We start from the raw sequence: 25846 nt of genomic DNA on the forward strand, positions 1-25846 counted from the left end.
TGGACCAGACACCGCCCCCTTCTCTCTATGTTACGTAAAAGATTTTGATTGAAAAACATATTTACTTCTTTCACTTGCAGTAGTGCATGCCCCTGCAGCGGCATATTCATTATGGACATTGCGCAATGTGTGGTGCTATGAATTTATGTGCGCACTGTGTGGTGCTATGAATTTATGTGTGTAGCAATGATATTACAGTATTTTTTTTTTTTAAAGTCCTCCGGCACCCAGTATTACGCTTCGATAATAAAAACTATGGGGGGTCTTGGGTATTTTGAAAATAACCTTTCAAAGGTATTATACTCCAGCAAAGGTAACATTATCAGGTGCACTGCTTAGATAATAAAAACTATGGGGGGGTCTTGGGTATTTTGAAAATAACCTTTCAAAGGTATTATACTCCAGCAAAGATAACATTATCAGGTGCACTCCCCTCTGTGCACGCAGACCAGTCTAATAGGTTTCTTCTATCGTAATGGTAGCTGAATCATATATACATTTGTAACCTGGTATTTTGGTGAAATGGTGTCCCTGGGAAGGAGTGCCTAGTGGGCGACTTTCCAAAATCATTTTGCAGGACAATCGCCACTTGCATGCCCTGGAAAAGTGATTTGCATTGCAACATCCTCCCCCATGGAAATCGTGGTTACCAGTAGGGCAACAGCCATTTTGTTTCATGTGTAGCGAACATTTTGTTTTGTTTGCAAGGTTTATTGGGCTCCCCTAGGGACTTTTAAAAACTCTTCTCTGCAGAGACAGCATAACCACACACAGTTGAGATTACAAGAAGTTCTCAGGAAGAGCAGGGGTGGGCTAGCCTATAGGGAACTCTGGAGATTTCCCGGTGGGCCTCTGCACCCTGGGCCTCTTTTGTGTGGTATTTCCAAATTTTCTCATAGAAAAAGCATTAAGCTTCTTGAAAATGTGTCATATGGGGCCACTTTGAACATTATTTCCAGGGCCTCTTTTGGTCCCCAGTAATTATTTCCAGGGCCACTTTTAGTTCCCAGTCCACCCCTGAGGAAGAGGATCGCACCAAAATAACGTAAATAAAATGCTGAATGCGCTTTCATTGCGCATTTGGCATGATAGAAAATGACAAAACCGAAAATACCGAACTAGGTGAGCGCGGGAGGGGGGGGAGTTGCAGGGGTGTCCCCTGCTCTCCCAGTTCAGCATTCTGGGTTTATAGGGTTGACGGGGTGTCCGCTGCATACATTAAATGGAAAGCAGTGGACAAAACAACAGAATCCAAAAATCTCGAGGTTCAAAATGCACACAAATCGGCTTTGCAATTTTGTACCTCAAGCTTTTTGGGATTTTAACGTAGATCCGTCTGGAAGCACTTGCGCACGGTTCATTGGACCTGATCGCATCATGTTTGAATGATGAGGGAGGCCGACTGAGGTGCAAATCATTATTCCACGTTCCTGGGTGCAAACATTTTATAAATGCAGATTTTATCCATTATCAGTTCAAAATGTAACATGTTATATCTGCTCAATTTTTTTTGTCCAGGTTTTAACAAGCCAAATGTTATCTTCCCGGGCGTTATGTTCTTAATATGGTGCTTACTTTCATTGTAAACAATACATTTAGGAGCACTTTATGAGTTTAGCGGGTCAGTTAAACACGCCAGTAATACTGTTACCACCAATTTACCTCCACTTTTTTGCACCACCGATTATTTTTGTTGTAAAGTGGAGGAGATCCATCCATTCATGACCTTGTGGTACCTCTCCCACTTTACTGGCAAAAACACCACAAACTACTACCTGCAGTAAATTCTCCTAAGTCCCCATGTAGTCCTATGAAAGCCAGGAGTGGGGACTAACACTGTACCACCCCACTTGTAATCTAGATGTAAGTCTGCCAGATCCAGTGACAGTAAAGATTAACATGTTTACAGAAAAATACCGCCTAACTCATAATGCAGCCCTTAGTATGAAAAGCCTATGTAGGAAACATTGCTGTAGTTTGCCTTACTAAAATAGAAACAACGAGTCCTCAATAGCAATGGGCAGGGTGTAAAACAGCACAACGAGACTCACAGAGTGAAGTGGTGAGGTGGACAAGAAGGGCTGGGAGTCAAAGTACAGGATCGGCAGTCAGGCCTGTCCCCTACCGTTGGCAGAGTGTGAGTGAGACGTGCTGCCAGGGGTCTGTCTCAAAGCAGTTGCAGAGCCGTTTCAAAATGCATGGAATGACCCTTGCTGTTATGTTAAGTTTTTGGATGTATGTCTTTACATCTTCTGTACTCACTTTGCTGTATATTCACTTTGTCACTTTAACCTCTTCATACTTTTACTTCTGTCTTTCACTTCTAATATTCACTTTGTCATTGCAGTGGGATACATTTTGTACCCCCCTCTTTTTTTAACCCATATTCTTCCCCCTAGTCCTCCTTGACCCCAATCCAAACCTTACAGTCAGGCTCGGACTGGCCTATAGTGTAATAGGGCAATGCCTGAACAAAAAATGCAAAAGGCTGGAGTGGCACAGTGTTTTGGGCCAAATTGGGCCACTGTGGGCAAGTTTGATGGGTTTCTTCACTATGTGACTATTAGTGTTCACCATTGCTGCTGAATAATGCTCATATCACCTTCCAACACTAACACCGCCCATCTAGTCTACCGGCCGCCTGGCCCCATCCTTACCTTCGAAGAAGACCTTCTCCAAATATTACAAGAAAACACCAAACCTACCTCTCAAATACTCCTCCTCAGTGACCTGAACCTAGGCCTCAATGACCCCAACAACACACCAGCCACCTCTCTCGCAAACTCACTATCCGCACTCAGCTTCAATCACTGCATCCACTGCCCCACACATGACAAAGGACGATCCTTAGACTGACTAGCCGACCATTATTGCCGCATCGATATCACGTCAAACACCACTTGCCCATGGTCAGACCATCATATCATCCTGTTCAACATCCCCATCGCTGAACACACCAAAACTCCCACCACCACGATACCCTCCTCCCTTGCCCGCAGTGCCGTTAAGCTCACTAAAGAAAACCTCCTTCCCTATATAGAAGCCCTCAACCCAGTTATCCCACCCAGCCTTGACACAAATAGTCTGGTTGACCTTTATACCAAAACTCTAGCTAAGGCCATCGAAATGATAGCTCCTAAAAAAGCGAAACCTCTAGCATGCCCGAACTCCTGTTTTACCCAGGACCTCTCTGAACTCAGAGCTAAAAAGAGACAATCGGAATACTCCTGGAGAAACCTGCCCTCTGACACCCTCAAACAAGAATTCCTGACTGTATCCAAACAATATAAAAATGCAATTATACAAGCCAAAGCTAACACATTCAATTCCAGAATTGCCAATGCAACCTCAAACACCAGAGAAATATTCTCCATCCTCAAGGAACTGGAGACCCCAGTCTCCCCGCATCCCAGCTATCCAAAGATCGCGCACGGTGCGACGGCATCCAAAGTGCTATGTTAAATAAAATCAGACTACTCCAAAACAAAATCATCACCAAACAAAACACCTTGACCAACTCTAAACAACCCACCTTGACCAACACCACCCAGGCCACACACTCTGCCCCACCCAAGTCCACACTGCTATTCAAATTCAATACCATTTCTGACCAAGACGCTCTAAACATGCTGAAAAGCGTCAAGCCATCCAGATACAAAGGCGACATATGCCCAGCCCCCCTGATCAACGACTGCACTGAAACTCTGGCCCCCTTTATCACGGCAGTCATAAATTCCTCCTTCACCTCAAGTGTGGTTACGCAAGCCTCAAAGAAGCGTGGGTCTTACCGCTCTTAAAAAAATCCCCCTTGATCCAACTTCCCCCAACAACTACTGCCCCATCACGACCATTCCCTTCATGTTAAAAATACTTGACCAAGCAGCGTACGTCCAAATACAACAACACTGTATACTTGGAATCTGCCAATCCGGCTTCTGCCCTAGGCATGGATCCGAATTTGCCCTCCTCGACTTAAAAAAATCAAATGGATGATGTCAGAGATAAAGGAAAACTGGCCCTCTTGCTGCTTCTAGACCTTTCAGCAGCGTTTGATTTAGTTGACCATAGTATACTCTGCCGTCACCTCACCCAAGCAACCTCCTTCTCACCAGAAGCAACAGTGTGGATAGCCTCCTTCCTAGAAGGTAGGAGAATGAAAGTCTTCTCTGAGAGTGCCAGGGCAACACGCTCACCAATAAATTGTGGGGTCCCCCAAAGCTTGTGTGTTTCCACCACACTCTATAATATATTCACAAAACCCCTGTTCAATCTCCTTGACTCCCTTGAAATTGCATATACAAATTACGCAGATGATACCCAAATTCTCTTCCCCCTCTCTGGCACTTACTCAGGAGATGCTGCTACACTAAACTAAACCTTCACCATCGTTCAAGCACTGATGGCCTCCCACAGCCTCTGCTTGAACGATGACAAAACAGAACTCCTCATCATAGGACACCCAACAGCTCTGAACTGAAACCTGAATACTCAACCTTCACTATCAATGGCATCCCTATCTCAGTCTCGCCCTAAGTAAAAACCCTTGGAGTCTACCTAGATGCATCGCTGACACTCACCAGACAAGTCAACGCTATCGCCTCCTCAGCTTCATACACCACAAAACTCCTTAACCCTGCAAAAACCTTCCTTTCCCCGTAATAGCTGCCTGACAATCGCTCGCACCGTGGTAGGTGCTAGACTAGACTATTGCAATACTTTATTCGCTGGCACCTCTTCCCACAACCGAAAAAATACTTAAAGTCATTCAAAATAATACCTTAAGAGCTGACCTCAACCTCCCCAAAACCAAACACATATCAGCTACCCGCAGGAAGGTACATTGGCTCTCCATCCGGGAAGGAATACTCTTTAAGACCCTAACCATTACACATAGATGCATATCCAAATCAGCGCCACGATACCACTCCCAAAGATTCTCCAAACCACTATCAACCATTCTCATCAGAATCCCCTATGCACATAGGCTAGTGCAACCCTCCTTCAAACGCGCCAAAGCAGGTGGCTCTAGCTTCCCTGTCCTTGCAGCCAAGCAATGGAAGTCCCTCCCACTCATCCTCAGGTCTGAAGACTCTTACTGGGCTTTCCGCAAAGGCCTCAAAACCTGGCTGTTCAAAACTTTGTATGTCCCTGCTTGCCCTCCACTTATGGATCCTTCTAGCCTTATCTATGCATTGTGTATACCTTTTCTCAATTATATGCAACAACGGAATCATTGCATCAATGCAACCTGCAACCACTGCAATACGTATGCACTGTCTATACTACCTGTCTATATGCAACTATGTATTTCAAGGCATCACTGTAACTTGTAACCACTTTCTGGCCCCAGTGGCCTCTGTGTAACCCATTCTCCACAGCGCCCTGATGCCTGAGGGCTAACGGGCACTATACAAATGCAAATAAATAAATAAATATTCTTTAAATTGCACAATTTGCATTACATTTTATCAAAAACCTCACCTTTGAGTACTATTAAAACAGTCTGGCACAAAAGGAATGAATTGCCATTTGTAACTGCGGGCCACTTTTTATTAGATCCTGAGACAATGTTATGCCCCAGTCCGACCCTGCTTACAGCTAACCTTACTCATATCCATTGTCACCTTTACAATGTGAAGATTAAGACAAGGTAAGAAGAAGTAAATGTTTGACGTAATGAATGTAGAAGAGTGAAGTGTAGGAGAGTTTTTTTTCGGGAAAGTAAATGGCGAATACCAGGTTTTTCAGTAAAAGTGAGGGGGGGCTGAGTGAGCAGCACAATGGGACTATGCCATGTCCGACAAAGGCCCCCGGAAGGCCACTGGGCGCGGTCCTGTAAAATGGGACAGTCACACAAAGAATTGGCCGTTTGGCCACCCTAACTAATCAGCAAAGGAGCACATTGTTATACTGAGACCTCTAGATGTGCACTTCTATTCTAAAAGACAGAGCTAAAAGTACAAAAATGGAAATAATAAAGCTGGGAATGAAGGATCTATTTAGACAATAACCCACAGACTGCGGGCTATTACTGCATAAGGTAATGCCCCCGGGGCCCATAGTTACGAAGGCCCCGGGGGTATTACCGTATGCGGTAATGGCCTGCAGTCGAGGGGCTTATTGCCATCAGGACCGGGGTACTAATGGTGGCTTTTTTCCAGCTGCGAGATGCATTGCAAGTTTTAAAAGTTTTTAAAAAATTGCCTCCACGGACAGGAAACGTAGTCAGTTTTCTCTTTCAGTGGTGGCCATAGTAAACAAAGAAAATGGCCGCCATGGAAGGGGAGAAGGGACTATACGTAGTCCCTTCTCGCTTTCCATGGCGGCCATTGAAGTAAATTGAAGAAAAAAGTAAACAAACAAAATGGCCGCAATGGAAAGGGAGAATTAGTCCCTTCTCCCTTTCCATGGCGGCCAGTCGCTGCGCGGAGCTCCGAGCCTTCTAGAGCAGGTAAGGCCCGGGCGAAGGTCAGTGAGCTTGCGTTTGACAAGCTCATTGACCCTTGCTGGGTACTAATGGTTGTTTTGGTCTTATAAATAAACAATATAGTTGTAAAATAAAAGCACAGAGTTGGGGAGTATGCAGAGATCAAGGCAGAGTTAGAGTGAAAGTACATTTCTGTGTGCTTGTTTGCCACAGGTAAGGGTAGATGGCTTAAAGCACTAAGGGAGGGGTGGAAGAGCATGTGAAGGCGTATCAGATCCCCCCACCCTGCGCGGATTGAGAAGATGTAGCAGAGATCTGTATGCAACCATATGGGCAATGGTGCCTCCTAAGGTCACAGAATCAAAGGTCTGTTAAATGGCTATTTGGGAAGAGCAGTCACTGCAAATAGCTGCGTAACCCACCGGTCACAGATCTGTTTTCTATTATGACAAATAGGCTGTGAAATTCCTGGGGCACTTTCAAACGTTTTTATAGGACCACCACCCCCCGCCCTCATTTGAATTTCCTTTCCCTACCCAATAACAATAGCACATACAATGAGGGGAATTGGGGAAACGAAAATGTTTTGACCTATACATTAAATATTTTCACTTTTCAGAGTGTGTAGATTGTGTGGGCATATGTGTTCATAGAATTCCTACATCTTTCCCCACCTGTGTGTGTATATATAGGACTGTCTAAACAAATGTTATCAAAGGACTGCAGTGAAGGGATTCACTGGCCCCCCTTTGAATCAGTTGGGACTAATGAAAAGGATGGGGAGAGTGACAGGGCGAATCACTCTCCTGAATGGGGAGGAGGCCATAAAAGCAGTTTTTCTTTATTTGAAGTAGAGACATGAATAGCCAATAATGCTACACAAGTGTGAAGGTGATTAGCAAACCTGCGATGCACTGCTTCCCTGAAACATCACCTTCTTTCTTTTTGTTAGTTCTTTTGACAAATGTCCCCTTCACCCCTGCACCCTCTACCCCTTGTCAGCACTGTTGGAAAGGAAAAATGCAGTTTTATCAGATAATTATACCAATGTTGACCTTTTTTTTTAATTAAAAAAAAGAAATGGGAAAATAAATATTGACTAGTCTTTAACTTTTCGTTTATTTGACCATGTTTCAGATTGGTGACTATATCGACATGCCTCAGGCTTTTTATGTCGATGCTCCATCCAAAAGACCCTTCCTTCATATTTACCCGAAGGCTGACTTATGCCTGTGCTGCCAGTGGTCGAAGTGCATGCAAAGAAGTAGTGGAACTATGTTCCGTGCTGGCCTGCCTCCGCACCTCCGCTCCCTACAAACCACAACACCACGCCCACTCCCACGCCCAATCCAAACCCCCAAACAAACGCACCTGCTGTTTAAGGGAATTTTGAGTGCAAGTTTAAACTTCTTCCTACTTTTTTATTTTAAATCTAGACCATTCCGGAACGGTTTCGTTTTACAAATAAAAGTATATAAACAGTAAAATGTTTTTTTTTAAAAAGCAGTGGAGCACCGCTCCAAACCACTTTCGCCCACTTCGACTACTGTGTGCAGCACCTCTTAAAGGATTGCATCTCCTTTTATTTTGCTCCCACAGTTTAGGACTGTTGATGGGAAAAGGAAATGTGGTTTTCAGACAGTTGTTTTATATGCTCTATATATGGGTGCCCATTTGGTGCGCGCAGTCGCTGGTAAAGCCGCTATTTCCAAACTCTTCTGTTCTATAAGGGGCTACTTCCAGAAGTCTGCTGATTCTTGTTCATAAACTCGTGGTGTTCTCCTTTGGACGGCCTGGAGGTCGACCATGAAAGTCCTCCTTGTGGATGCAAACAATGCTGGCTGTGTGCTGAAGATAATGCAATTGGGCTCTGAAGCTGATGACTGACCACCATCCCCCGACATGGCTCAGAAATGAATCCACTGGCCGGGGTTCCATTTTTCCTCGGGCCCTGATCTGCATTTTTGACCGTGGTACGTTTTCCTCCGCTTCTGCAATAGTCTCAAGGTTTAGTCACTTGCACGAGTGGCGGGCAGTGTACCCATGTGACAGGGCAATGCAAAATGAAGACCATTGTGTTGTCGCTACCTTCCTCCCTACCAACTGGCGAGAGGCGTCACTTGACAACCGTGGCACAGCTGCTCATTAGGACCATTGCATTACCGCTGGTTACGACAATCACAGCGCAACACACAGGTCCTACAAAACTGTGGTATTTGTATAACAGCATCTCCGAGGCGTGTGCAACATGGCAGCAAAATCCAACTGGCACAGCCGCTGCACACAATGCGAGAGAACTGCTGCCGTGACCCACTGTATGCTGACACATTTTAGTACAGTGCCAAAGGGAAATCGGGCCCTAAAACAGCAAATACATATACTACCAGTTGGATAAATCCCTAGTTGTTTTGCCTCTGATAGACACAGTCTGGAGTTTCTACAGGACCATGCTATGTTCCTTAAAGATATGCATCTTCAGGTGTTTCTAAATTGTGGGACAGAGGGGCCAGTCTGATGTCAGGTGGAATGTTCTTCTATACTCTTGGTGAGTGGTAGAAGACTTGCCTCCTGGACCTTTCCTTTTCCGATGTCTTTGTTTGCAGTCTGGCAATATTCCGGCTTCTGGTGATGAGTTGGTTTCCAGACATATGTTTTTCAGGGAGATATTTGGGAGAATTGTTTTTAGTGGTTTGTAGCTGATACATGTTGCTTAACCGTGGCGCGGCCGCCAGTGTGTTACCTTCAGGATCATGGTGATATGGTAGTACAGCACCAGAAACACCTTACACTGGCAATGTGGGAATAACACATATTACCAAGATACTCCCAAAGGGTACAAATGAAAAAATATACATGCTCATAAATTCAAAATCCATGCACAACAATTGCACTTTACCAAAAGCTTAATTATGGAACAACTATATCATTATGTAGCAAACATATTCTTTACTACCCCCTTTTGGAATTAATCCATAGTCTGTTCAATATTTGAAATTGACGTTTGGGCTACTAAGTACACATCACACATTTCTCATCTATCTATACATGTGCAAAAGCCTGTGTTCATATCAATCTTCATTAATAAAACAACATTTAAACAGTAATAAACATAAGAACTACGCTATACAATTGCACAATAACACTAGCTAACTGTATACACGTCCTTAAATCTCAACACACATACACAAATGCACCCATTTATCATGGCGCCCTGTAGAATGCGCACAGATACACACCAAGTGTTGTTTGGACACATACATGTGCGTCCTAAACCCTCCCTTCTGAATTCGGCTAGTTAGTTCCATCATTCCTGCAATGATCTCGATGCCTTCACAAGGGACATATTAACCTCAGTCTTGTGGAAACTGTTTCTCTTTCTCACTGCTCCCATACAGCCAAATCATCTTGGTGCCTAGTTGTAAAATGTATGTGTAACTAACCAGATCCACAATTAGGCAATACGAATCTGCTTATATTCTGATGGCTTGCAAGGTCATTTTGGCTCATCGTTCGCTATAGTATTATGCACATATTAATGGTACATTGCCTTACATCCGTGGGTTTATCATCACATTAGGACTTGAGTTACCCGAGTCACACCTCCCTTCTCCCTGTCTCAGTAACTTTGCCAAATTGTGCATTTACTGGTATTGTAGCTCCCAGTGCATCCTCCTCCTGACTCTTCTAGGAGCATTCTCATCCAATGTGGGCATCTCCCCATGTGGCCCTGTGTCAGACTGCACTGCCGGGGCACTGTTGTCACTACATGCTGCCTCGTCTGCAGTGCAGCTGCTTTCTGTGGTGGGTTGGATGGGCATGATGGATGGCACCTGTGCTGCATCAGGCAGCGTGGAGACTGTGGGGATGTTGGTGATGGTGGCCGGCACATGTGTTGCAGTTGCTACTGGGGGCAGAGATGCTGCCAGCATCCTCCTGTGCAGGGGCGCTGGCTTGGACCCGTGCCGGAGCGGATTGCCTGGGCTGTTGTGCAGTATCACTGTCACTTGATATGGCTGTGGGGACACAGAGGGCATGCAATTAGTTATGTGGTGGTGCCTGATGGGTGCATCACATGCATCATACAGGTTGATCATTTAATAGTGGCATTTACATGCATCTGCTTGTTGGCGGAAATGCATTGTAGTGATATTGGTCACCATATGGCTCATGATGGGTCCTTTCGCCCAGTCATGCACTGCCTGGGGGGGGGGGGTTGTTAATGGGTCCTTTGGCCCAGTCATGCACTGCCTGGGGTGGGGGGGTTGTTAATGGGTCCTTTGGCCCAGTCATGCCCTCAACATAAACTCATATGGCATTCATGTTTGCACACTTGCCAGCATCTGCAGGTGGGCTCACTCCTGCCTCAGCCTCCCCGATCCCATGGATGCCCTCAAGGTGGAGGTCACTACTGCAACGCTCCTCCCATGCTTGCAGCCTCAGTGGGGAAGGGGGTCCTCCACCTGTCCCACTGCTGTGTTGGCGGTGTGTGGAGATCAGGTTCCGCACCCTCAGCCTGAGGTCGTCACGCCGCTTGTGGCAGTCATTAACACTCCTCACAGTCACGCCCACAGCGGTGCACTTGCGTGCTGCTTCCGCCCACACTTCCTTCCTCCGCTGCTGTGTGGCACGCCGTTGATTGGCACTGAACAGCATCTCAGCATGCTCCACTATGTGCTCGACCAGAACAGTTAGCCTTGCCTCACTAAAGCGCTGTTTGCGCTGCCTCTGGGCTGGAATCCAGGCAGACATGCTGGTGGTCCCTTTTGGCTTCTCACAGTGTGGATTCTGCTTGTGCTGACTCTGCATGGCAATGGATTGTGCTTTATATGATGGCCGCCTCTCTGTTTCCGGTTTCGGCGGTCATGGTAATTTCGGTTCCGTGTCCGTGGTGACGGTGGCAGACACGGGTTTTGTGCAACTTGTGGCACTGCTATGTCTATTTCCGTGACGGCGGTTACAACGTTTCCGCGTCCGTGTGGTACGCGCGGCCGACAGCACGTAATTGGATGGTCTTTCCGCAACCTTGCGGACGCGGAAACTTTGTTACCGCCACCACGGAATCACCGCGGTCCAGACTAGAAAAGTTGTAATGAGGCCCCTAGACATTTTTTAAATGATTATATTACAACTTAGAACTCAACACAGCTGAGCGCAGTAGCAAGACCCTTTCAATCAAACTATTTATTCCTGATATTGGGCAGCCACAATATCTAGGATTATCTCTTAGCGACAGCACCCCCACACATATTCAAATCAGTGGCTGCGTCACAAAGATGAAACACTACATTTAAATATGCATTGAATAGGCCATAGCCTTTTCTGCCCATAGCAAAGCTATGTCGTGGCTGGAGCACACACCTGCCCATGGATCTCTCAGCAGCAGTGCGAGTCTACGAATGGATCAGGACTACCAGCTGGAAAGCCTTCCTCTAAAAGGTGTTGGGGCCCTGGTACTATGCAAGAATCCCTATGTGCGCTCTCAATGGGACAGCGTTGTACAACTCCTTTCAAAGTTGCACACCAGCACTGCCCCCCTGGCAATCCTTGCACTCTGGGGCTGTTTATGTATCCCTGTAGCCCCCACCAGCTCTTGACACCTGATGTATGCACTTACCCTTGCACTTGCCACCAGCTGCCCGCACTTTTTATTTATGGTCTTTATTTATTTTACTGTTATCCTATGTACTGCACTTCCCCTCCCCATTACTCTCAATGTAACCTGGCCTAGTAAGATCCTTGTCTCTGTCTTCCCTCTCTTTCCCCTCCCTTACCTCGTCGTGCCTTGAAACACTTGTGTATAGGCGCATTATAAATGCCATATCATTTCAAAGAAAGCACCTGCCATTTCTCCAGGTATTAGCATTAAATGCACAGTGTCAAGGATCCAATTGAGTGGTAGCCACCAGAAAACCATGCCTCTGGGCTCTTCTTTTTTATATGTAAGAATGTTATTTTCGATAAAGAAAGAATATTACAGCACATCCCAGTATATGTCTATTAAGAACAGTCGACAGTGGCGCACACACACATCATGTGATCATGCTCCAGTGGCTCTTTCATAATGTAGCATCCTTCTCAGGGGATTTCAATGTGAACCTCAATGAGGATATGAAGGGTGCCAGCCGGCAGCACAGTGAGGCATCATACGGTACAGATCTGTAGCACCTGTACGCAACATACAAGGTGCTGATGAGAGGTCCAATCCCTACTTTATGAAGGCAGACACCGGAAGTCACGATGATTGTGATCAGCAATCAAGATCTGCCCATACTAATTACAGCCCAATGTCTCTGAACATGCTCCACTTCTACATGAGAACTCCAACAAACCATGCCCATCGTTGTCACACGAAAACAAAAAGGTGATGGCTGGAACGTTTTGAATTAATCATAATCACTGGCATAGCTCTGGGCAACCCTCCAGACCATTGTCTTTCAGCCTGTCAAGCGATTACATAAGGGGAAAGACCATATGCAAATCAGGCTTGGTCACACCCTAAAAGGGGCAGTCGGGCCAAACAGGTAGGTCACATGCCTTCTGCACATGACCACAAGCATCCCCAGACATGTTTCGTCCTCATTGAGCATCATCAGTGAGGAGTAGCTTGGGTGTCTAGAACCAGCAGGCTCGGGACCCACGCCAGGGCATACCCGTCCCACTCGGGGTGACTATACCATAACCAAAAGGTGATGGCAGAAAGGTTTTGAACACTTAGCCTGTGCTATTAACATGAAGCATCAGAACTGGGCCAGTGATCTAGCAGTGGCATATTGACCAAGCAATACTATGTAGTAAAGTCAATGGGTGCAATAAGACCACATCCTTTGGCTACCACCTCAATCTCTTCATCAGTGACTTTGGGGCAGAGTTTTACCTGTAAACAACATGGGGGTCATCATTAAATGGAGGCATAAAAGCAAGGTGGAATCCATTTCACTCTGTAGCCAGTTTTAGAATTCACACAAGGTGGAGAAATGGCACAGAGTGGCGTTGATATCACCACCGTGCTTTCACGCTCTGTGTAGCATGAAAACTTTGTTTTACGCGTGCCTGGGATTTTCATGCATGTGTGAAACGAATGGATTCCTACTGACAGTGCCTCCATTTTGAACCTGCTAAACAGCAGTCGGATTTCACAGGAATCCATTAGTAAATGCTGTTCAGGCAACATTTACATGTTTACAAGGCGGAGCGCCAAACTAACGGGTAAAGTCGATTTAACCGGATTATATGCTTATGTTTTCCTCTCTGTCTTGTAAATGTTTAAACCAACAGCACATAAGTGTCAACACTAGTGATCACCTGCATGCAATTTGCAATTCTTAGCCTACCCAAAAGTGAACCTCCAAATAGACCTATCTCCACTCCGGCCCTGAATCTTTCATCTCCTCCTCTGCTGTTACCCAGGGCCGCGCTTGGGCATGGAATAGGCGCTCTTTAGTGCCACCCCAACCCCCGCCATTTCCTGATCACCCTTTTTTCTCACTCACAAACTACAATTAGCACCCCAGAAAAAAAAGCCTGATGCCTTCGTTAAATATCTGAGAGAATTAACTCTGGTGGGGGGCCGTTAGCACCCGAAATGGGCCCTGGCACCAGCATTACTTTGAAAATACAAAATGTAATCCCAGAAAGTGTCATTAAGTGCATTTCAGGTGTGATCTTCTGAGATGCAATTGCATTCTTGGGTGCCTTTTTGTTTCCTCTAGGTAACACACATGGTTGTTGTTTCAAATAACATTTAACAATTCCTCTTCTACAGAATGTTTCTGTTCCTCGGTCTAATCCATACAGATAAGCGGGCGAGGAGTCAACCTTTAAGTAGTGATATACATGTGCTGAGAGAGGTTCCTTCTCAGGTGTTGGGCTCGCTCTCCACGGCTTGCAGGGATTTCCAAAATGCAAAATGTAAAACAAAGAAATACAAAAATACCATGTGATAAGATCTGACTTAGGGATGGAAGTAAGGAGCCAAAAGATCCTGCAAAGGCAGACAGAAGAACTTACCTACAAAAAGCCAAATGGAGAAGCGCACCCAGGTCATGTAGTTCAGCTTCAGCATGAGGTAGGTGTTGAGAAGGATGCTCAGCGCAGGAATCAGAGGCACCAGCGGAACCTGCAGCAGCAAGGAACAGAAGCAGGGCAGACAATTAGGAGAGGGCAGTACTAGCTCCACTGATTGCCCAAAACATCTAGAGACATTGCAAAGAATGCTCAGCGCAGGAATCACAGGCACCAGCTGGACCTGCAGCAGCAAGGAACAGAAGCAGGGCAGACAATTAGAAGAGGGCAGTACTAGCTCCACTGATTGCCCAACACATCTAGAGACATTGCAAAGAATGCTCAGCGCAGGAATCACAGGCACCAGCTGGACCTGCAGCATCAAGGAACAGAAGCAGGGCAGACAATTACGAGAGGGCAGTAGTAGCTCCACTGATTGCCTAACACATCTGGAGCCTTTGAAAGGATGCTCAATGTAGGAATCAGAGGCACCAGCAGCAGCAAGGAACAGAAGCACGGCAGACAATTAGGAGAGGGCAGTACTTGCTCCACTGATTGCCTAACACATCTAGAGACATTGCAAAGGATGCTCAGCGTAGGAATCAGAGGCACCAGCAGCAGCAAGGAACAGAAGCAAGGCAGACAATTAGTAGAGGGCAGTACTAGCTCCACTGATTGGCTAACACATCGGAAGCCTTTGAAAGGATGCTCAACGTAGGAATCAGAGGCAACAGCGGAACCAGCAGCAGCAAGGAACAGAAGCAGGGCAGACAATTAGGAGAGGGCAGTACTAGCTCCACTGATTGCCCAACACATCTAGAGACATTGCAAAGGATGCTCAGCGCAGGAATCAGAGGCACCGGCGCAACCTGCAGCAGCAAGGAAAAGAAGCAGGGCAGACAATTGGGAGAGGGCAGTACTAGCTCCACTGATTGGCTAACACATCTGGAGACATTGCAAAGGATGCTCAGCGCATTAATCAGATCCACCAGCGCAACCAGATGCAGCAAGGAACAGAGCAGGGCAGACAATTAGAAGATGGCAGTACTATCTCCACTGATTGACTAACACATCTAGAGACATTGCAAAGGAAGCTCAGCGCATTAATCAGATCCAGCAGCGGAACCAGAGGCAGCAAGGAACAGAAGCAGGGCAGACAATTAGGAGAGGGCAGTACTAGCTCCACTGATTGGCAAACACATCTGGAGCCTTTGAAAGGATGCTCAACGTAGGAATCCGAGGCAACAGCGGAACCAGCAGCAGCAAGGAACAGAAGCAGGGCAGACAATTAGGAGAGGGCACTAGTAGCTCCACTAATTGGCTAACACATCTAGAGACATTGCAAAAGATGCTCAGCGCATGATCAGAGGCACCAGTGCAACTTGCAGCAGCAAGGAACAGAAGCAGGGCAGATAATTAGGAGAAGAAAGTACTAGCTCCACTGATTGCCCAACACATCTAGAGACATTGCAAAGGATGCTCAGTGCAGGAATCGTAGGCACCAGCAGCAGCGAGGAACAGAAGCAGGACAGACAATTAGAAGAGGGCAGTACTAGCTCCACTGATTGACTAACACATCTTGAGACATTGCAAAGGATGCTCAGCGCATTAATAAGATCCACCAGCGGAACCAGAGGCAGCAAGGAACAGAAGCAGGGCAGACAATTAGGAGAGCTGAGTACTAGCTCCCCTGATTGGCTAACACATCTAGAGACTTTGCAAAGGATGCTCAGCGCAGGAATCATAGGCACCAGTCAAGCCAGCAGCAGCGAGGAACAGAAGCAGGGCAGACAATTAGAAGAGGGCAGTACTAGCTCCACTGATTGGCTAGCAAATCTGGAGACTTAGCAAAGGATGCTCAGCACATTAATCAGATCCACCAGCGGAACCAGAGGCAGCAAGGAACAGAAGCAGGGCAGACTATTAGGAGGGCATTACTAGCTCCACTGATTGGCTAACACCTCTGGAGACATTGCAAAGCATGCTCAGTGCATTAATCAGATCCACCAGCGGAACCAGAGGCAGCAAGGAACAGAAGCAGGGCAGACAATTAGGAGAGCTGAGTACTAGCTCCACTGATTGCCTAACACATCTAGAGACTTTGCAAAGGATGCTCAGCGCAGGAATCATAGGCACCAGTGAAGCCAGTAGCAGCGAGGAACAGAAGCAGGGCAGACAATTAGGAGAGGGCAGTACTAGCTCCACTGATTGGCTAACACATCTGGAGACATTGCATAACGTTATTTAGGCATTTGCAACAGTGCAGATCAGACCTCGCTCCATGGAGCCGGAGAACACTTGACAGAAAACCAGTCATTTAGAAGGAGCATGTTGAACATGGAATCTTATACACAGATCTGAAATGTGTGTGGGGTGTGGTTGCTTCTAGAACACAAGACCACGCCGCACATTTTTATTTCATTAATGTACTTTTACTGGGACATTAAAAGACGTTATTTACTCGTGGACATTTTAAACAAACATTGGCAAAGCCAACGGTTTGGGCTTTTGTGTAGGCATGGCAAGGCCCTTCCGTAGTGGTACTAACTGCCATTGATGGTAGCAGGTACAACATAGGGCGAGTGCCTGGGCATCTAATAGCAGTGCCTGGCAAACGTCTAATTCTTACATATAAGCCAAAACTGTTGTTTGTTTTTAACAGTGAAGGACACACATAGTGCTTATAAATCGAGTGGGTGCAGGCAGACCTGGTTAAGACATTATTTTACACCCGTAGCTGGTTTACAGCTCCAATTTAGTCATTAACTCTGAGAAGACTGTTTTGAAAAAACACTGGCAGGCACTTGAGGCTTGATTAAAGCGAGCTCAAAGAGCTCCCACGAGGAGGTGCTTTGGGAGGCGAGTGGCAGGAACTGGGTGGGAATGGCCTAAGGGATTAGCATGGCCATGCAGGCGCGCTAAGCCATTGAGCTAACCGGGCTTCTGCACCCCCATCCCCTGACATGTGAGCTGAAGGGCGGGGCTGAAGCCCGATTAGCTCACTTTTCTGTTAGTCAGAGAGGGGGAAAGAAGCCTTTTCTGAAACAGGCGCCTTTAACGTTTTTCGGTGTTTGTGCAGAAAAACGTATTTGCACAAACGCAGCAAAACTTTAAAGCTGCTAGTTTCAAGAAAGGCTTCCCTCAACTCTCTGCCTAACAATAATCAAAGGGACACATCAGCCCCCTCCCCCTGGATGCGTGCGAACATTGCATGTTCTTTCACGTCTAGGGTTAGGGGCTAGTGTGCACACTTGCTTTTTGTTAGGCAGAGACGTGAGAAAGCCTTTTGGGAAACCAGCAGTGCATATTAGCTCATTGTGTATGTATGTGTGCAAGGAGTGTGTAGGTAATGTATGTGTGAATGAGTGAGAGTGTGTGTGTGAATGAGTGTGTGATGTATGGGGGCTGTGTGTGTATGTAAATGAGCGACTGTACGGTAAATGGGATGTTTAAATGAGTGAGTGAATGTGTAATTGTGTGTCCGCCTATGTGTAATGATGGGCTGCTACCATTTGATACTTGGGCCCCATGCCAGACACCCCTTTGGGTAGAACAGAGGGGGCAGAGCCTCCATGTTTCCCCCGCCATTTTCTAAAGTGGCCTCTCCCATCACCAGTTAGCCCCCCCCACCCAAAATGTAGGTTATGTTACACCCTGTTGGGGGCTGCTCCGGGTCACCAGGCAGCCCCATACTCATGTTGGGGAACACCTGACGGACAAACACTGGTGCAGCGCTCATGCCACTTACACCTGGGTGGGGGTTCATCCCACCCGCTCCGGGGACACCGGAGCTCCGCACATGGCCGGGTGGCAACCGGCTTACCGCGGCCCCGGCTCTGGGGGCACCCAGGCCGGGGTCGCCACCCTGGCCCGACTCACAGGGCCAGGGGGACACCGTCCGGACGGCGTTGCCCGGCAGGGGCACCGTCCTGGAGGTGGGCCCCGTCCTTGGGCCCAGCACACGTGGTGAGGCGCCAGCATGGCGCTAACAAACACACACACCACAGAGTCTCGTTGGTCTGACTGACGAGCAGGAAACGGCTCGTTCACTTTATTACCTTGGTCACGTGGTTCCCCACGTGACCACAACAACACACTTGGAAGATACCATGTCCCCCTACAGGGGTGACATGCAACACTCCTCCTTTTTCATAACAACAAAAACAAAAACTCCAAAGTCCCAACATAAACACCACTACTACTACTTGAGCCACTCTACTACTTTGCACACCCTTTATTAACCTGGGTGAGTGGCTCTCATGTCACTAAAGCACCACTGAGAACTACTGGCACAACATAAAGCACTCCACGTCTACAGTTGTGCCCCACACTACATTACCCACCAACTGGGCCATTTTAAGCAAGTCCGTGTCTGCAGGCTCACAGTCTTCGGGGGAATGTCAAATTATGATGTCCATCTTCCGCACTCATGTAGTCGCCGGAAACCAGCTCGCATCCTCACCAGAGTTCGTTTAGGACAGTCACAACACAGTCACACAAAAAACCCGGCAAAGCCGCACCTGGGGAGGCCCAGGGGCCACATCGGCCATGTCCATAGTCTGGGGGCGCCGGTGATGTGCTGCTGGCACGTTGGCGGCCGGCCCCTCCTTCCACTTCCTCTCCCTGGTGGGGTGGTGGGTTGCTCCGTTGAGAGACGCTGACACCTGGCACAGGCAGACTGGGGGCAGTCCTCGGCGTGGCCCCGTTGGCTGGTCTTCAGTTGAGGGCGCACAAGCACTCCGTTAGGGAGCCGCTACCCTGGGGCTGGGTGATGAATGCCTCTTCCTGCCTTGGCGGAGACAGGATACGCTGGGGTTCCAGGGTTCTTTACACCCCTCTCCTTGTCTTGGGGCTGGGACACTCCAGGCCCCCTTGAGGGATGCTGGTGGGTGCTGGGGGAAATGGCCCACGTGGCTCGAAAGAAGCAACCAGTGTTGTTGCTTCCTGTGCACCGCAGGCCTCACTGTCTTTTTTTTTTTCTCGCCCCGAGCCCGGGTCGTTTAGGCCACGCCCCCTCATTAACTGTAAGGAGCCCACCGCGGGCCTCCATTGTTACCATGCAGCGGCCCTCGCTGCACATCACCCGGGGCAGGGGGCCGTGGCAGCTCACCTTTCCTCTGTGGCCGCAGCCGCCACATCTCTTCTGCCCGCTCCTCGTAGCGGGCCCTTTATCATTCTCGCGGGCCCCGCTTCATATCTTGTCTAGCGGTGCCGACCGCCGCAGCCGACAGGTGGGGGCAGCACAGCTCTCCCAGGCTGCGAGCGCCGCTCCATCTCCTCCCGGAGGCGGGGCACGCCTCTCCCCTTGTTGCGGCGGCGGGGGGCGCACACACACTCTTCAGCCGGGGGGGGGCAGCTGACCACGCGGCCGACGCCGCGGATCCTCCCCAGGGCCACATTGTCCTTCCTTGCGGCGCAGCCGCCAACACGCTCCGTCTCCCGCGGGGGACAGAGCAGGCAGCTCGCCGACCTCGTTGCGGCGGACGCCGCAGGCCCTCTCAATCCCCATGGGGAGGTGGGGACGTCTTCCTTCCTCCTCGGGGACGGGCAGGCAGCCCGCCTACCAGGGGAGTTGCTAGGTCTGGAAAAGACCCGGGGCTAAGCTGATGTCGGAACTGTTGGGACTGGGGGCTCGCTAGTCTTTTGGCTGTAGCTCCTGAGATTCTATCCGGGGCTACAACCAAAAGATCAGGGGCTATAGCCCCCTTAGCCCCCCCCCTAGCAACGCCCCTGCCACCTACCATGATTTCTCCGCGGGCCCAGATGGAAATGGGCCCGCCCTCGCACGCGATCCTCGGGGCATGCGGGGCCCGACTTCCTCGTCGCCAATGTTGGGGGCTGCTCCGGGTCACCAGGCAGCCCCATACTCATGTCGGGGAACACCCGACGGACAAACACTGGTGCAGTGCTCATGCCGCTTACACCTGGGTGGGGGTTCATCCCACCCGCTCCGGGGACACCGGAGCTCCGCACATGGCCGGGTGGCAACCGGCTTACCGCGGCCCCGGCTCTGGGGGCACCCAGGCCGAGGTCGCCACCCTGGCCCGACTCACAGGGCCGGCGTTGCCCGGCAGGGACACTGTCCAGATGGCGTTGCCCGGCAGGGGCACCGTCTTGGAGGTGGGCCCCGTCCTTGGGCCCAGCACACATGGTGAGGCGCCAGCATGGCGCTAACAAACACACACACACCACTGAGTCTCGTTGGTCTGACTGACGAGCAGGAAACGGTCATGTGGTTCCCCACGTGACCACAACACACTTGGAAGATACCATGTCCCCCTACAGCGGTCACATGCAACACACCCCTGCGGCCATGGGAAGTCACGGTGGGCAAAAAACCAAACCACACCTGGGGACACCCAAACAAAAGAAGGTGAAAATAGAGGTGACTTCTGCCTTGTCTGATGAAATTGTGTGAGTGTGCAGCTGTGCCACCAAACTCTATTGCACAGGCTGTAGCGTACCTGCGGCTTTCACCGGCCTGCACTGTCGGGGAGAGGGGTTCCAGGGACAACAGAGCTGCCGTCAGAAGCCGAGCACGGTCAGAGCGGCAGCGTTATTCTGCATTCTGTTGTTCCCACCACTGCATGTGATGTGCAGTGTCACAGTGTCTGTGCTGGCTCCTTGCTTTTAGACTGCAGGCAGCATGCTGGCCTGCCCGCTGGGCTTCATTCATTTCTTCCCCCCCTAGCCCCTCCCCCATGTCTGCACTTGTCCTTGAGCTTTGCCTCCCCACTGAAGGCAGAGCAGTACCGACCATGACACATGGCATTGGACATTGTTTATATTTCCTTCTTTCGGTCTATTAAGAAATCCATTTGCGCGGGTGTTTTCCAGTTGAGATTTGTAAAGCGGTCCCTCCTCCCCAGCCTTTCTTATTTTTCAACCAGCTAATATTAAAAGGTTTGTCCTGCTGTCAAATTCGTTCTGACAAAATGTATCCCCCCGAATTTGTACAGCCTGTGCGCGTGGGCAAGTTTAACTAGATGCTGAAGTGGAGGGGTGCCCTGATCTCACCGTGAATGAACACGGTTCCCTGCGTTGCTTCCTGTTTCTCAATATCGAATATGTTTGTGCACTGAACACTGTGGCCAGTCCTGCTGGGGATTTGCACTCAGTATGTCATTATGAGTGAGAGGAGTGTATGTCAAATAAAGACTGCACCGTTTTCGGTACTGTTTGATAAATATGAAGAACAGGCCGTTTATTTCGGGGACAATCCAAGCCTGCTTCACGCCGGCAGCACAACATTACGTTCAGCAAATAAAGATTAGAAACGCAGTATGGAAGAAAGAAAATACAAAGAACGGGTGGCACAATCCTGTGCTGGGTAATGCTTCATTTCTGGCGCCTTTCACAGTTATCCTTTTCCTCTCCATGGGTCAAGATCATGGTAGTAAGCTGCTAGCCCATGACTAATGGCAGATCGACATCAGCTCCACTGCAAGCCGGGCGGCTTTAGTTTATTCGGTCTGATTATAAGCAGGCGGACTGTACCAAGTGAATGTAATGGGGCAACTTGCATATTTGCACATGTGACTGAAGAATTGCTTTGTCAATTTCTTTTTTTGTGTCTGAAGGATTTCAGAGCACGGACAGGAACGCATTGAGCAGATCACCCCACCTTTCAGATTCACCACGACATCTCTTTGAGACTATTTCAGTGCCTCTTTTTTTATTTTTATTTATGCTGGTCCTTACATGATAGGCTTTTCAGAACCCTTCAGCGGGGCTTTGCAGGCTATCTATTCAACTATTGGTTCAGCTACCAACAGTGCCGTCAATGCGGTTGGTGACACCCAGTAAGGTAACTAACTCATGGTGTCAACCCCCGGTGGGTGGAGACACCATGAGTTACCGCATTGGGTGTCACACAAACGTCAGTCCCCACCTCTGCTAACATGTGGGCATTCTGCATTTTCCATGACAGCACTTAGGTGCTGGAGGTGTCTGGCATGTAGCGCTACATAAGAACAAATATTTTTATTATCCACTCAACCCTTGCTAATTGAATTCTCCCCAATGGCAAACCTACAATAACAACCGGATCAATAGCTCATGTGTAATGTGCCTTCGGAAATGTAAAATGTTGTAGAGTGCTTAGAAGCGGTCGGTCTGAATGAAGGGCTATGTAAACCACCAAATTATATAATTGATATATTGTCAGCCAACAGAATGTTTTACTCTGCGACTTGCAGACCCCTATAAATATTGAGGAAAATCGTGCAACTAACTACCAAACTTAGAATGCAAAGATGCTGACTTCAAAGACTGTACTGGAAGCAGGTGTGTTACATCCATAACTCGGGGGCAATGTCAATGGCAGCTTCGTACAGATCACTTTACTCTACCTTTAGTTGAATTAGTGCAATTGAAATGAACAAGAAGACCACAACTCCCAAAATGCATTACTTTGAAAAATAAGGTTGAGGTGACATGAAACCATAAATTAATGCAAGGAGAAAAAAAGCACACCACAAGTCAAGTTACAGACAATCTTAAGCATCATATTAAATCCATGGGTTGTTTTAAACACTTCCTGTGTTTCTTTTTAATTCTGAAACTAATATATTTTTCAAATTAAAAACAGATGGCTGCATATTTTCCATTATGGGGGTTATTTTTACAAACCATTACCATTCGATGATTAATTCTAAATTGTTCATTTGAAGTTAACATGCACTCGAACTCCCAGAATGCATTCATTTGTTGTTTTGAAGGGACTGGAATTATATTTTTCTGGTTAAATGGAATCATTGAGTCAGCTTACATTTTCATTAAACTGAATATGGTTTAGCTAAAAATACACATATTGCACCTTACTTTCGTTTTTAAACGGCATTGGCAGTCATTGAACAGATCCCGTTGCGAACGCTGCTGCTTTAACATCTGACTGAAACCCTCCCGTCTCCAGGTGGGGCCATTTTCTCCAGGATTATAAAGTCTGCGGAGGGAACCTTGAGGGAGTGCACGAAGGACTGTTTTCAGAAGTTTGAGGGTGTATTTATTTAAGCAATAGAACCCGAGCGTCGGGGGCATTACCGTCTCAGGTAATGCCCCGGGGCCCATAGGTAAGGACCCGAGCGAAGCTGCGGCGTTTCGGCGCTGCAGCGTTTCAGGAGAAAAAAAAACGACCATGAAAATGGCCGCCGCCATGGAAAGGGAAAACGAGTCCGTTTTCCCTTTCCATGGCGGGCATCGGGAGCGGACGCGCTGGGAACACAAGTGTTCCGAGCGCGTCCGCTCCCGAGAAATGATCAAAAATAAGGTAAGTGGGGTTTGGAGGGCGGGAGTGGGATGGGGGAGAAAACAAAAAAAAAACGTACCTGCGTCCCCGGTGGGGGACGAGGGAAGCCTCCAGCCGTGTGGAGGCACGGAGCGGGGGAGCGGGGATGGCCCCGCTCCGAGTCTCCACACGGCTGTAGGATTTCCTCGTCCACCGCAGGGGACGCAGGAACAAGAAGGTAAGTGGGGGGGGGGATTTAGAAGAACAAACTTCCTTACCCGAGTCCTCGGCGGGGGGCGAAGGCAGCCTCTCAGCCGCGGGGAGGCTCGGAGCGGGGATGGCCCCGCTTCGAGCCTCCTCATTGGCTGAGGGGCTGCCACGCCCCCCGCCGGGAACAAAGGCCGTCAAATCCCGATGAAGGGATTCCCGGCCGGGTAGGGACCTGGCGAGAGCCAATCAGAATGGCTCTTGCCTTCTGATTGTCTCTCGCCGGGTTACTAATTTGCAGTGGTTTACAGAAACATGATAGGTCTGATCAGGCCTGTGTTGTAGGTCATGGTTCTGTGCTTTTCCTTTGCATCACTTTCGTTTGCTAGGTGTTAGTTGTGAGACCGCACTGTAATTTACAGATACATCCAAACTTGTGGGGTTGGGCCAATCTAGCAAAAGTGAGCATTAAGGGTGAACGCTTGAGATCCTTTGGCAAGCGCGGTGACGTGAGGCGTAATGGACCCGTTTACCAGAAGATTGTAGTTCGGGAGTTACCAGCTAATGGGTGTGACATGCTTTCTGTGAGCTGCACAGCGCGACCAGAGCCCTACAATGCCGGGCCTGCATCCACCCCGATCCCTGCCGGCAGCACCGGCAATGAACTTTACACTGACGATGATGATGGGATATTAACTCATGCACACCACAAGCAATGCATCTTTTGCTCTGCATAACAAAAAAACATTTTCTTTTAACGCATGAGAAATCGTGCAATGTCATGTGTGACAGGAACTGCCAGTCATTAAACATGCGCCCCACTCAAGACATAGTGGGACCAGTGAAACCACAAGAAGCACAACTCAGCACAAATCATCATGGGCGCACAGCACTACACAACAGCGAGACCCCAGGTGGGAAGGAGTGGCCCCAACCACTCATACACAACACGCACTGCCCTGGTAATCACCAGAAAGAAGACAATACAACATGGCCACAAGGCTGTCAACACTGAGGCCCAGCACACCAGTGAGACAAGCAGCATCACTGACGCCACCGGCCCCCAACACACCAAAACCATGGGGGTCCCACAGCAATGCTATGTCCTTTTGACCTTTAAACAGACCCATCATCACTGGGACCCCGCTGGATGATCTGGATTCAAAAATCTGAGATGGCAATGGACTCTAAGGATGTAACGACACCAAGGAGGATGAGATCACACCTTCTGCTCAACGTCAGTGATGACGTCTTTCACATTTTCAACTCTTTAGCAGGGGGAAATGGTGCAGATGTATACCAGTTGGCAAAAGATGCACTGACAGCACACTTTGTGCCGCAATTGAACCCTGACTATGAGACATTTAACTTCGGTACCACAGTACAGACGGAAGATGGAACACTCAATGCTTACCACATAAGGCTCCGGTGGCTAGCATTGTCCTGCGAATTCGATGACATCGAAAAGGAGATAAGGTGCTAAATCATTAATGGGATGAGCGCGGAAAAGCTGCGAAGAATAGTGCTGAGTGAGAAAAGAATCACCCTGGCGAGGATACCAGAATACGGATGCCAGAGAGAGCAATCGTACGCAAGAGCAGCACAAATGGGCACAACTTTTCAAAAGTTACAACTGTCCTCAACAACGGTAACAGTAGCACAAGTCACAAACCACCAAACACCTAAGGATGAGAACAGTTACATGCACCCCACACCACGGTGGCAACCAAGAATCACGAGCCGACTGAATGAGGCTGGTGTGGAGGAGCGCAACATGGTATAAGGAATTGTCCAGCACAAGGAATCACGTGTGTAGCATGCAGCAGAAGGGATAATTATACACTTGGGTGTCGATCATCATGCCCCCCCCAAAGCACGCAAGTACAACCGCTGAAACCTCTTCCCAAGAAAAAGAAGCAAGCGGGCACACGCTGTTGGTGACTGGTGACAATTCCTCAAGGGATAATTCCGGAGGCGAGCAAGAG

General features: G+C 48.4%; 1 protein-coding gene across 2 annotated transcripts in view; it reads right to left on the bottom strand.

Moving 5' to 3' along the window:
* The window catches only part of SLC7A4 (solute carrier family 7 member 4), a 236396-nt gene that overhangs the window by 28973 nt on the left and 181577 nt on the right, over positions 1-25846 (bottom strand). For both annotated transcript variants that reach the window (XM_069619120.1, XM_069619121.1), the window contains one exon: positions 14435-14543. In XM_069619120.1, the coding sequence (XP_069475221.1) occupies positions 14435-14543 (109 nt within the window). The remainder of the gene's footprint in view (positions 1-14434; positions 14544-25846) is intronic.

The sequence above is a fragment of the Ambystoma mexicanum genome, chromosome 10, assembly GCF_040938575.1.
Source record: "Ambystoma mexicanum isolate Mex_15411 chromosome 10, UKY_AmexF1_1, whole genome shotgun sequence".
NCBI classification, from domain to species: Eukaryota; Metazoa; Chordata; class Amphibia; order Caudata; family Ambystomatidae; genus Ambystoma; species Ambystoma mexicanum.